This window comes from Prionailurus viverrinus, chromosome E2 (genome assembly GCF_022837055.1).
Source record: "Prionailurus viverrinus isolate Anna chromosome E2, UM_Priviv_1.0, whole genome shotgun sequence".
Taxonomy (NCBI): Eukaryota; Metazoa; Chordata; class Mammalia; order Carnivora; family Felidae; genus Prionailurus; species Prionailurus viverrinus.
Window position 1 is genome coordinate 43,886,776 of NC_062575.1, and position 12,397 is coordinate 43,899,172.

At 45.3% G+C, this 12,397-nt stretch overlaps 1 protein-coding gene across 4 annotated transcripts in view; it reads left to right on the plus strand.

The window, feature by feature from the left end:
* The window catches only part of GARRE1 (granule associated Rac and RHOG effector 1), an 83,565-nt gene that overhangs the window by 50,646 nt on the left and 20,522 nt on the right, over positions 1-12,397 (plus strand). For all 4 annotated transcript variants that reach the window (XM_047835435.1, XM_047835437.1, XM_047835439.1 and 1 more), the window contains 2 exons: positions 5,597-5,803; positions 12,242-12,382. In XM_047835435.1, the coding sequence (XP_047691391.1) occupies positions 5,597-5,803; positions 12,242-12,382 (348 nt within the window). The remainder of the gene's footprint in view (positions 1-5,596; positions 5,804-12,241; positions 12,383-12,397) is intronic.

The window sequence follows — 12,397 nt, forward strand, 5'->3', positions numbered from 1 at the left end:
TTTGGGCACTCCATGATCCCAACACGGGCGTAGATTCAGGGCTGAGCCAGGCCTTGCTTGGCCCTAGAAGAGCAGTAACTAAAACTAAAGTTTGAAATATTCTAGGAAGGTAGAGTTAAATTGGTCCTCTGCAACTATGGCAGTGAGAGAGGGTGGTCTTTGGGGGACTGAGTAGGGTGACCTTAAACTAAAACCTGGTTGAATTAATAAAATATAAACATCACCAAGAAGAGAAAGTTTTCGGGGCGCCTGGGTGGCGCAGTCGGTTAAGCGTCCGACTTCAGCCAGGTCACGATCTCGCGGTCCGTGAGTTCGAGCCCCGCATCAGGCTCTGGGCTGATGGCTCAGAGCCTGGAGCCTATTTCCGATTCTGTGTCTCCCTCTCTCTCTGCCCCTCCCCCATTCATGCTCTGTCTCTCTCTGTCCCAAAAATAAATAAACGTTGAAAAAAAAAAAAAAAAAAAGGAAAAAAAGAAGAGAAAGTTTTCTGGTTGTATCCATCAACACAACACTCTTAGCAGCAGATGTGGTATGTGTATATGGGAATGGGAGAGTGAACTCATACAGCGTTTCTGCCACCACCAGGGAGTCCCAGAAAACAAGGTTTCCTTTTAGTAGATCTTTGATGGCTGTTTATAATCCAGAATGCTCTGTGGAAATTTAGAGGCAGGAGTGGCAAGGTCAATGATTAGTCTATATTCAGGAATTGGGCTTTTATGAGGAGTTGAAGTCACATTAACAGGTTTCTCTTGGGGCTCCTGGGTGGCTCAGTCAGTTGAGTGTCCAACTCTTGATTTCAGCTCAGGCCATGATCTCACAGTTCGTGGGTTTGAGCCCCGAGTCAGGCTCCCCCATGACAGTGTGGAGCCTGCTTGGGGTTCTCTGTCTCTCTTTCTCTCTCTCCATCTCTGCCCCTCCCCGACTCGAGCTGTCTGTCTGTGCCTCTCTCTCTGTCTCTGTCTCAAAATAAATAAATTAAAAAAAAATAATAACTGAATGAAAACTGAGGGTTTTTTTTTTTAATAATAAAATAAAAGATTTCTCTTAATGCAGAAGTCTGATATTGGCCTGAAATTCCACCAACTTGGGATGCCTTGAATAGATTTATCTTTCTTTCTTTCTTTCTTTTTTTAAGTCTTATTTATTTAAGTAATCTCTGTACCCAATATGGTACTCCAATTCGCAACCCTGAGATCAAGAATCACATGCCTCTCCTACTAAGCCAACCAGGCTCCCCTAGGTTAGTCTTTTTTTTTTAAATTTTTTTTTTTAACGTTTATTTATTTTTGAGACAGAGAGAGACAGAGCATGAACGGGGGAGGGTCAGAGAGAGAGGGAGACACAGAATCTGAAACAGGCTCCAGGCTCTGAGCAGTCAGCACAGAGCCTGACGTGGGGCTTGAACTCACAGACCGCGAGATCATGACCTGAGCCGAAGTCGGACACTTAACTGACTCAGCCACCCAGGCGCCCCTAGTTTAGTCTTTTTAAAATGCAAATCCCGGGGCAGCTAGGTGGCTCAATTGGTTAGGTGTCTGACTCTTGATTTAGGCTCAGGTCATGATCTCACGGTTTAGTGAGTTCGAGCACCACATCAGGCTCTGTGCTGATGGTGCAGAGCCTGCTTGGGACTCTCTCTCTCTACCCCTCCCCTGCTCACCCTGTCTCTGTCTCTCTCAAAATAAATAAACTTAAAAAAATTTTTTTTGATGCAAATGCCAATTAAATCCAATTGCTTTATTCATAATTCTTAAATGAGACTGATATACTGAAGGACCGAACAGATGTTTTTGGATTTGGAATTCCTCAAGAGGTAAGAGAAGCTGCTCTTTCTCCCAAGCCCCTTGTATCCTCTCCCTGTTTTCATATTGCCATTTCCAGCCAGTCTTAGCAGCTGCTCTCTGCTGTGGATTCATAAACGATGAGACTCATGCCACCTAGGAGTGCCACAGGCCACCCCACTTGATACTCTTGTCCCAGTCCCTTTTCCTCTGTTAGAGAAGACTGAGCCGTGCCTCCCGCCTCAGGGCCTGACAGTATGCGGGGGATATCAGGGTTCCCCTCCTTTTAGTAGCCACCCCTGTTGTGGCTATGTCCTGGATCTTGTCATAGGGAGACAGTGGCTTAGTGGTTAGGAGTACAGCTTTTGGAATGGAACATATCTGGCATCAGATCTCTGCTGCACCTCTTATCTCCTGCATGGCATTGGAACAGGTTTCTACCTCGAAGCCTCAGTGTTATCATCTGGGAAATGGATGCATTTCTCTTACCCACAGAGTTGCTTCACTGCAGGTAAGGTGCTTGGTATGGGTTAAGCGCTCAGTAAAGGTGGCTGTTGGTACCGCTGCAACTGTATAGCTGCATTGACATTTTAAACTGCAGTGTCTCTGACCACTCCACTCATCCGTTCCCCGGGTTGCCACGTCTGTTCTTCAGCCTCACTGAATTCTGCAGTCCAAGCAGCATTCTCCGTGTGAGGGAGAAAATAGCTGCCCACGGCCCTGAGGTCACCTGCTTTTGAATTCACAACTTTAGAGTCTGTATTTCTTTCCACGTTTCTCAGGAAGACCCCCAAGGACTGGCCCAAGTCTGGGTCAAGGTGGGTGGGGTGTGTTCCAGGAAGGGAGCTGGGCTGAGACAGGAGATGCCCAGAGGCAGGCGCTCTCTCTCAAGGTAGTGTTTATGCATCTGTTACTTGAAACTTTTAGAGCAGATATTCTGTGAAACAGCTTTTCCAAATCCAGGGTGGCCATTGCTTTGGTCGGCTCTTAACGAAACGTTTACGGCACAGATATTTTGTTACAAGTGTAATTTGGACTGCTGCTCCCTGCATCACGGGTGGGAGCAGGGAGATGCCGAGTTCTTGTTCTCATCATTCCTTATTTACAGGGAAGAAATTTAGATTAAATGACTCATCCAAGGTCAAACATGTAAGAATGGTGGAGACAACATACCAAAAGTCTGCCTTTAAACTGTCCGGCATCTTTTCCCCCACTTATTCCTGCAGCAGCATCGCCCTCCTTCCACCATCCTGCCCTCAACAGGGGCACCCTCCCCAGCCCCGTCCTCCCATCAACCGGTGCTGTCCTATTCTGGACCCTGGGACCCTGCATCAGGCCTTTCCCAGCATTTTCCCTTTTTAGAAGGGGGAAGGGTAGTTAACTCTTCCTTTAGTCCTTCCCTCAGAGAGCCTTTTCCTTCCCACCCCCCTTGTGTTCCTTCTCCGGTGGCCCCTGACTTTGCATCTCCACTTAGCAGTTTGTTCTCCACCATCAGGAAGTAACCCTCCTGAGGACCAGGACTTGCTCATCGTCTTTCTTGCAGCACCCTCTAGCCTATTGTGCTTTGTACGTATCGGGTATTCACATGTTACATGTTTGCTGAAGGAATGAATGTGACCCTTGAATCATCCGCAGCTGTAAGACCGTGACCCCGGCGCACATGGTACCTGGCACGTACATCTTTGCCATAGCCGGCAAGAGGCCGAGGAAGGAGGCAGAGAAAGAGTGTGTGCCAGAGGAGCTAGCTCCACTCCTCCTCCTGTGTGTGCCTTGTATGGGGCCTCAGGGTACCCTCGTTGTGGCCTAAACCAGTTAAGATGGAGTTTATTAGGTCCTGGTCTCAGTGCTGCCAGCCGACAGCTGTATCCAGCTGCTTAGAGCCGACTGAAGGCAGTGGGGCATACTGGCTAAGGGCACAGACATTTGAGTCAAGTGCCCACTCTGTCGCCTCCAGTTTGTGTCCCCATGACAAAGTTCGTAACCTTTCTGTGCCTCACTCTTACTGCCTGTAAAATGGGAATGACCTCGTACGGTTGTTCCTAGCATTAAATGAGATAATCCGTGTGAGATCTTTAGCATAGGTGAAGTACAGGCTGAGTGCTCGATTGAGGCTGGCTGCTATTGTGTACTAAATATTATGTACAGTGGCACTAAATACATCCTGTTTATTCTATTCCTGTCACATCACTCTAGGTTCCTAGGTCTGCTTCATCTGTGTCCCTCACCCTGCCCCATCTGGCACCGATCATTGATGGGGGGGAGGAGCTTTGAGGCAGGTATGAGTGCAAACCCAGGAGGTTTGGGTGGGGATCCAGCCTGTAATTCTAATTGTTCTCTGTAGGAGGAGGATGCTTTGGTGTGAGATTTGTGTGAGTTTGTTTTAGTTTGGCCCTGGTGACTTCACAGGGGAAAATCGGAGTAAGTGTTACCACTGAGACTTGCCTGACTCTTTCTCTAGGAAGCAGAGCTCTGACCAGTGGAGATGGAAAAGGACAGCATCAGAAATGTATGTTGGGAGGTGGGGCCAGACTTGAATCTTGTTTTTGGCTGCCTTAAGGGACAGGGCTGGACTAGAGGGTAGACACTGGGGTTAGGTGTTGGTTCCTTGTACAGGCAATGGAAACAGTTACCCAGCCTTCAGCACCTCCCCGAGGCAGTGCACTGATCACCGACAGCCAGTGAGCCCTCCCCACTGTGCTCCTACCCGTTGAATAAATTGCAAGCTCAATAAATAAAGTAATTTGTAAGTAAGTAATCCACCGTGTAAACCAGTGGAATATGACATACCCTCCATGGGAAAAATGCAAATTTGGTATGGACCAAACAACTGTAAAAGCTTAGGGGAAGATGTCAGTGATCGGGAAGTTCTCTGCTCAAGTTACTTTGTAAGTGACAAGTTCTTGCTCTCCTTTAAAGAAAAAGAAATAGGAAATCTTAGAGAACACCTTGTAGCTAGGGTTGCCTCAAGAAAGCAAACGGAACGACAGTGTCAATAAACAGCCTTGGACTTGGCAGATAAATGCACATTTGTGTCTTAAAATATTTATGGTCTATGGTATTTTTTTGACATGTAAATTATTATAGTTACATATTAATAGTATATATTAACATATGTCTATAATATTTTTTAAATGAATTCCCTACTTTAATGGATGTTCCATCAACCAACCAACTACTGATAATGTCTCGGGTGAGTGAGTTTCTACTGTTCTGACAGAGTTTTCCAGTATGTTTTGTTGACTCCTAGAAGACTGGTCTATCAGCTTTGTTTCCTAAGACTGGAATTAATGACACACAGCTATGTTAATAAAACTATGTTAATAACATTGTTACCAAAATAACCTGTATCTTTGGATTCCATTTCTAATAAATAGTGTCGTCTTCTAGTCAAACCGACCTTTCAGATTTTCAGTCACACGGCTTTCACTCTGCCTTCTGAATGCCATGTGGACATAATTGGAACTGTGGGTTCCTCTGGTTCAGTAAGAGCTCAAAGACAACCAAGGGTTGGTGTGAGCCCGAGTCCACATGAGGGGAGCAGAGAACAGGAGTGGGGGGCTAGCTGGGAACTGGGAAGGCCCATTTGAACCATGGGGTTTGCGATTTGGTGGAAATATCTTGACTTCTAGACATCAGGCACCCAGGTGCGAACATGAGAACAAGGATCCTCCTAAAGGCTGGTGACTTTCTAACTTCTGTGATTTCAGACTTCCAAGTGTTGTTACCTTCTGCTCACACTGATAGTTGAGAATTTATTGCACTAATGCAGTAGCAGCCCACAACCTAAAAATCCCCTGGCTTTCTTGTTTTCACAGGTGTTGGGGCGATGTTTCCTGACAGTGGTACAGGTCCATTTCCAGTTTTTGACCCAGGCATTACAGAAGGTCCAGCCAGTGGCTCACTCGTGCTTTGCCGAGGTCGTCGTGCCAGAAAAGAAGAATGGCGGTGGCGGCGGGTTATCTGGCATGAGCCACACACCCGAACTGGAGGAAGCTGTGCGATCCTGGCGGGGGGCTGCTGAGGTAACCCACCCTGGGGGAGATTGGTGCCCTATGTTCAACTAGGAGAGGCTCCAGAGGACCTTTGCCTGTTGGTTCCTGAAAGAGGCATTTTATTTAGAACTGTTAGTTTTAAACCGTTATCATTAGCTTGTTCATTCATTTCAGTGAATGCTTTTGTGAACGCTCACTTTGTGCCAGGCGTGCGCCAGGCACTGGGGTGACAGCCTCTGCTCACAGCCTCCTAAGAGGGAGGGCCTACAAAAATAGGGTTAAAGGGCTGTGATGGAGGTGTGCAGGAGCCCAGAGAAAGAGTCCTGCCTCCAACTACAAGCAGTGCAGCAAAGCTTCAAGGAAGAGAGACCAGGGAGAAGAGGTTGGAGCCGAAGTCTGGAAAGACAGGCCAGAGCTGGCTGCGGAGGGTAAAGCGGCCAGCCAGGCAGCCAGGTGGGGATGTGGTCAGTGACAGCACGTTTCTTGTAGGTATTTTGTTTTGTTTTGTTTTGTTTTGTTGTTCATTTATTTAAGTAATCTCTACACCCGACATGGGGCTCACACGACCCCAAGATAAAGAGCCACATGCTCCTCCGACTGAGGCGCCCCACATATTCTTTTTATTATTTTTTTTTTAATTTTATTATTTTTAAATTTTTATTTAAATCAAAGCTAGTTAACATATAGTGTAGTATTGGTTTCAGGAGTAGAATTTAGTGATTCATCACTTATAGATAACACCCATGCTCATCCCAACAAGTGCCCTCCTTAGTGCCTGTCACTTAGCCCATCCCCCCACCCAGTACCCCTCCATTAACCCTCAATTTGTTCTCAGTATTTAAGAGTTTCTTTAAAAAAAAATTTTTTTTAGGGGCACCTGGGTGGCTCAGTCAGTTGAGCGTCCGTCCGACTTCAGCTCAGGTCGTGATCTCACAGTTTGTGGGTTCGAGCCCCTCATCAGGCTCTGTGCTGACAGCTCAGAGCTGGCAGCCTGCTTCAGATTCTGTGTCTCCTTCTCTCTCTGCCCCTCCCCCTCGCTGACGCTTTGTCTCACTGTTTCTCAAAAATAAATAAATGTAAAAAAAAGTTTAAAAAAAAATTTGTTTTTGAGAGAGAGACAGAGACAGAGAGACAGAGTGTGAGTGTGGGAGGGGCAGAGAGAGAGGGAGACACAGAATCTGAAGCAGGCTCTAGGCTCCGAGCTGTTAGCACAGAGCCCGACATGGGGCTCAAACCCACAATCTGGGAGATCGTGACCTGAGCCATAGTCGGACGCTTTAACCGACAGAGCCACCCAGGTGCCCCCAGTATTTAAGAGTCTCTTATGGTTTGCCTCCCTCTCTGTCTTTATCTTATTTTTCCTTCCCTTCCCCTATGTTCATTTGTTTCTTAAGTGAGTGAAATCATATGTGTGTGTATATATACATATATATGTACATATATATATATATATCTTCCTCTCACTGATTTATTTCGCTTAGCATAATACATTCTAATTCCATCCGCATTGTTGCAAGTGGCAAGATTTCATTCTTTTTGATTGCCAAATAATATTCCATTGTGTGTATATGTGTGTGTGTATGTATACACCCACACCACATCTTTATTCATTCATCAGTCTGGATATTTGGGCTCTTTCCATACTTTGGCTATTATCGATAGTGCTGCTATAAACATCAGGGTGCACGTGCCCCTTTGAATTGGCATTTTTGTATCCTTTGGATAAATACCTTGTAGTGCAATTGCTGGGTTGTAGGATAGTTCTTTTTTTAACTTTTGGAGGAAGCTCCATACTGTTTTCAGAGTGGCTGCACCAGCTTTCATTCCCACCAACAGTGCAAAAGTGTTCCCCTTTCTCTGCATCCTCGCCAACATCTGTTGTTGCCTGTGTTGTTAATTTTAACCATACTGACAGGTGTGAGGTGGTAACTCATTGTAGTTTTAATTTATATTTCCCTGATGATGCGTGATGTTGAGCATCTTTTCATGTGTCTATGAGCCATCTGGATGTCTTCTTTGGAAAGATGTCTGTCCATGTCTTTTGCCCATTTCTTCACTGGATTATTTGTTTTCAGGTGTTTCCAGGGGGGGTGGTAGTGAAAAGCCTTCCAAGTCAAGACTTTAACTAGGACTGACTAGGACTTTTTGATCCATTTTACATAGTGAAAGAGATAATTTACAGTTAAGGAGTATAATATTGATTTTTTTATATAATGTTTAGTTGTAATCCTTCCATAATCAGTTGGCAGAGTATTTCATGTTTTAGAAATCTCCTTTAATCAAAATTTTAAATATTATTTACTAGTCTCACATTGTACATTCTCTAATTTTATTATTATTTCAGTTTTATGCTGTTCTCTGTTCTTCTTTTGAATTTCTTTTCAGTTTCTTTTTCTTGTTTGTTTTGGTCTCTCTTTCCTGTCAAGGGCTTTCCCCTGCCTCTCGGTGTTTGTCAGAGCAGCCCTGAAATGCTAATTGAGGTCCAGTGTGGAAGTGGGACCTGCTGACCTTATTGCAGGTGGCCATTTGTCACCTCGCAGACCTCTGTGTCCTCTTGGTTGCTGGGCTCCAGCCTCCTGATCATGCAGCTCATATTCATACCCTTAATACCAGGCTCACCGTTGTCTCCTGTTGACATCATCATGCTGAGAACCCAGCGCTCGTGAGGACCCCAGCAGTCCCTTGATCTCCTCACCTTAACCTTTTTCTTCACCCACTGCAGTCTGCACAGGCCCTTGTGCTTTCTCACTCACTTAGCCACCAGCCGGTGACCCTGCCCTACACTGTACCGAGGAAATAGAATCCACCTGGCAGCAGTCCCTTTTCTTCACCCCAAAACCACACTGCTTCCCCCATTCAGACCCTCGTCTCTTCCTTCCCTTCATTACAGGACCCCTCCTGTCCAGGGTCCGCCCTGTCCCCACCTTCCCCCACCCTCAAGGCCTCTGTGGTGAGGCCCTGTGTTTTCTCTCCCTCCTCTTCAGCATGCCCTCCCACCCACTACGTAAACCCGCATACACAGAAATCCTCGCTGTTCTGCCCTGTTTCTCTGCTCTTCTCACAGCCAACTTCTTGGAAGAATTGTCTACCGTACCTTTGAGTCATTCTAAAAAAGATTATTATGAAAGATTTCAAGCATATAGGAAATGTCGCACATACCCTGTCTGCCTTTTAGCTTTGTCGAGTGAATCTTACCTTCTTGTCAGTTGCTTCATACCATTTGTTTATTTATTTATATGCTCACTTATTTATTTTTAAGTAGGCTTCATGCCCAGCGTACGGCTTGAACTCACAACTCCAAGATCAAGAGTCATGTGCTGTACAGACTGAGTCAGCCAGGCGCCCCTTTCATGCTTTTTATTTTTAACAGAAAAAATATTATTTACAAATGCAGCTGATTTCCTTTGTACCTTTTTACTGCCTTACTCACATCTCTTCCTTTGTAGAGATAACCTCTTTTGAATTTGGAGTTTGTGAGTCCTGCACATATTTTTATATTTTCACTCTGTATACATGTATCCATAAGTAGTATAAGGTGTATCTTGCACAATATGAAACTTTATATAAATAGCATCATTCAGCTCGCTGAAGTCTGGCTTCCCCTCCTACGCAAGAACGAGCATTCTCAGGGGCACCTGGGTGGCTCAGTTGGTTGAGCGTCCAACTCTTGATTTCAGCTCAGGTCGTGATCTCACAGTTCATGGGGTTGAGCCCTGCATCAGGCTCTGTGCTGAGAGTGCAGAGCCTGCTTGAGATTCTCTCTTTCTCTCTGCTCACATTCAAGCTCTCACTCTCTCTCAATATAAATAAATAAACATTAAAAAAAAAAAAGAACAGGCATTCTCTTGTCAAGGTCACTGGTGCCTTCTGTGTGGCCAAATCCAGGGAACCGTTTGACTCCATTCAGCAGCTCACAGCAATACGGGCCCTTAGAGACCCTCTCTTCCTGTGGCGTCCCTGAAGCAGGCATTAATCTCTTGGGCCATCCTCTCCATCTACTTTGCTAGCTTTTTCTCTTCAATACAACTTATACACACAACTTACGTCCGTTTCTCAGTGCTCATTTCTGAGTGCCCTCCCTGTAGGGTCTCCATATAGCCTTGGGACATTAAGAACTGTCTGTGTGCTGGGGGCCCTCACATATGTGCGACCAGTCCAATTCTGTGGGCTTCAGGCCCCTGTATTCAGCTGCTGCTTACCTCAGGTATCTAAGTGGCTCAGGCTTAGCTTTTCCCCACACCCCTGGTCTTGCCCAAATCTTCCCCATACTAGCAAGTGCTGCCATCCCACACTGGGTCATTCATGCATGAAACTGAAGATTTATCCTCCTGTCTTTCCATCACATCTACATCCAGTCCATAAGCCCTGTAGGTTCCACCCCAAAGCATTACCCTACATGTGTCCCTTTCACTGCCCTAGTTCAGGATGTCCCTACTCTCCCCAGACACCTGCAGTGGCTAGATTCGCTTCTCCCCTCCCTGTCTTGCCACCCTTCATCTCCCTCCATTTTAAGTTGGATGATGTTGCTACTTCCTTAGGGTAAAGTACCGACCCTTCACCATGACCCGCCTAGTCCCACACAGTCTGGTTCCTGCCTTGCTCACCAACCTCATCTGCGGTCACTGTCTCCCTTGCTCACTGGGTTCTAGTTTCTTTGCTGACATGTCTGCTCACCCATCCCACACTTCTGCTGACTTCCTCCTCCACCTCAAACTCATAACCTAAATGCTGATTTCTGAGTGTTTAGGGTGCTCCTCCCTATGATAGTTCTCCCTGTTTTCCTTGGTGTGTTTTTCTCCATTTTAAATGGTTTAAATGTTTTGTTTGGCCCATGAGGCTGTCAGCCCTAAGATGGTAGGCACCAGGCTTTGCGCTCCATTGCCTAGCCATAGATATGCACCACAAGACCTTCTGGGCCAAATATTTCAGTGAAAGAATCTTAGAGTCAAATAGTTTTAAATGGTAAGACCAGTTAGGGTTCAGAGACTGGATGGAATGTAGTCATACATGTGTAATTTGTGAAGCTTTAGAACTTTATAGCATTGTTTCTGCTAATTACCTTTCTGCAGTTTTGGTAAACATTGTAACTCCTACAGCAGAAGAACAAAAATTAGCTGTTAAAAAATGTTATTTGTTGCACAAATGTGACTGCAACAGAAATAGACATTGAAAAATTGGAAGGCAGTTCATCCTGAATTCCTTCTCCCATTTAAGAAATTAAATACATTTTTTCTGTATTCTCCAGTCCTGACCCATATGTGTAAGTAACTTACATTTCATCACAATAAGACATTGATTAGTTTTTTTTTTCTTGTTTCTCTGTCTTGTTCATGAACATATTTAATGACCAAACAATAAGTATTTAAATTTTTTTGTGCAGATTTCAGAAGTCTTATTTTTCCTTTAACACTCCAGGGTACGTTTTTTCCCTGTTCTATGTTGGTGTGGCCTTTTACTTTGGTGTACAGGAACACCTAACCTTATATGTTCAATATGATGATTCTGGAAACTCCAAGTGCCAATATTTTAGTTTGGCTGTCTTTAAAAGAGAAATTAAAAATGTAAAGGTCTTACAGGGGTGCCTGGGTGGCTCAGTCAGTTAAGTATGCAAATATTGATTTCAGTTCAGGTCACGATCTCACGGTTCATGAGCCCTGCACTGACAGCACGGAGCGTGCTTGGGATTCTCTCTCTCTTCTCTCTCTGCCCCCTCCCCCACCTGTGTGCGTGCTCTCTTTCTCTCTCTCTCTCAAAAAAATACATTTTTAGGGACGCCTGGGTGGCGCAGTCGGTTAAGCGTCCGACTTCAGCCAGGTCACGATCTCGCAGTCCGTGAGTTTGAGCCCCGCGTCAGGCTCTGGGCTGATGGCTCAGAGCCTGGAGCCTGTTTCCGATTCTGTGTCTCCCTCTCTCTCTGCCCCTCCCCCGTTCATGCTCTGTCTCTCTCTGTCCCAAAAATAAATAAACGTTGAAAAAAAAAAATTAAAAAAAAAATACATTTTTAAAATGTGAAAGTTTTACATATAGTAAAAATTAATAACAGGTAGGTAAGTCTTTTTTCCAGGGTTTCTTTTTTTTATTTTCCTAAGTAGCTTCACATGCAGCATGGAGCCCAACGTGGGGCTTCAACTCATGACGCTGAGATCAAGACCTGAGCCGAGAGCCAAGATCAAGAGTCAGACACTTAACCAACTGAGCCACCTAGGCGTACCCCACCCTCCCCAGGGTTTCTTAAATAAAGTGGTTCTGTGTCAGGTTTGCTTTCTCTTCAAGATGCTTGGTTTAATCTTCCCAGATTTCTGGTTGCTCACTTGGTAATACAGACAATCCAGAATGTCCGGTATATATCTAATGCTCAGATAGCATCTGGGTTTAACTCCGTTGTTTTTTTTCTTCGTTTCTTATTTTTTAAACATAGCTAAGTCTGTTACATTCTCTTGTGCCTTCCCGTCGCTGTTACTGTTGCAGGCGACATCGAGACTGAGGGAAAGAGGCTGTGACAGCCGCCTGGCGGGCATTGAGGTGCAGCAACTCTTCTGTTCTCAGAGTGCGGCCATTCCCGAGCACCAGCTCAAGGAACTGAACTTGAAAATTGACAGCGCTTTGCAAGTAAGTGTTGTTATC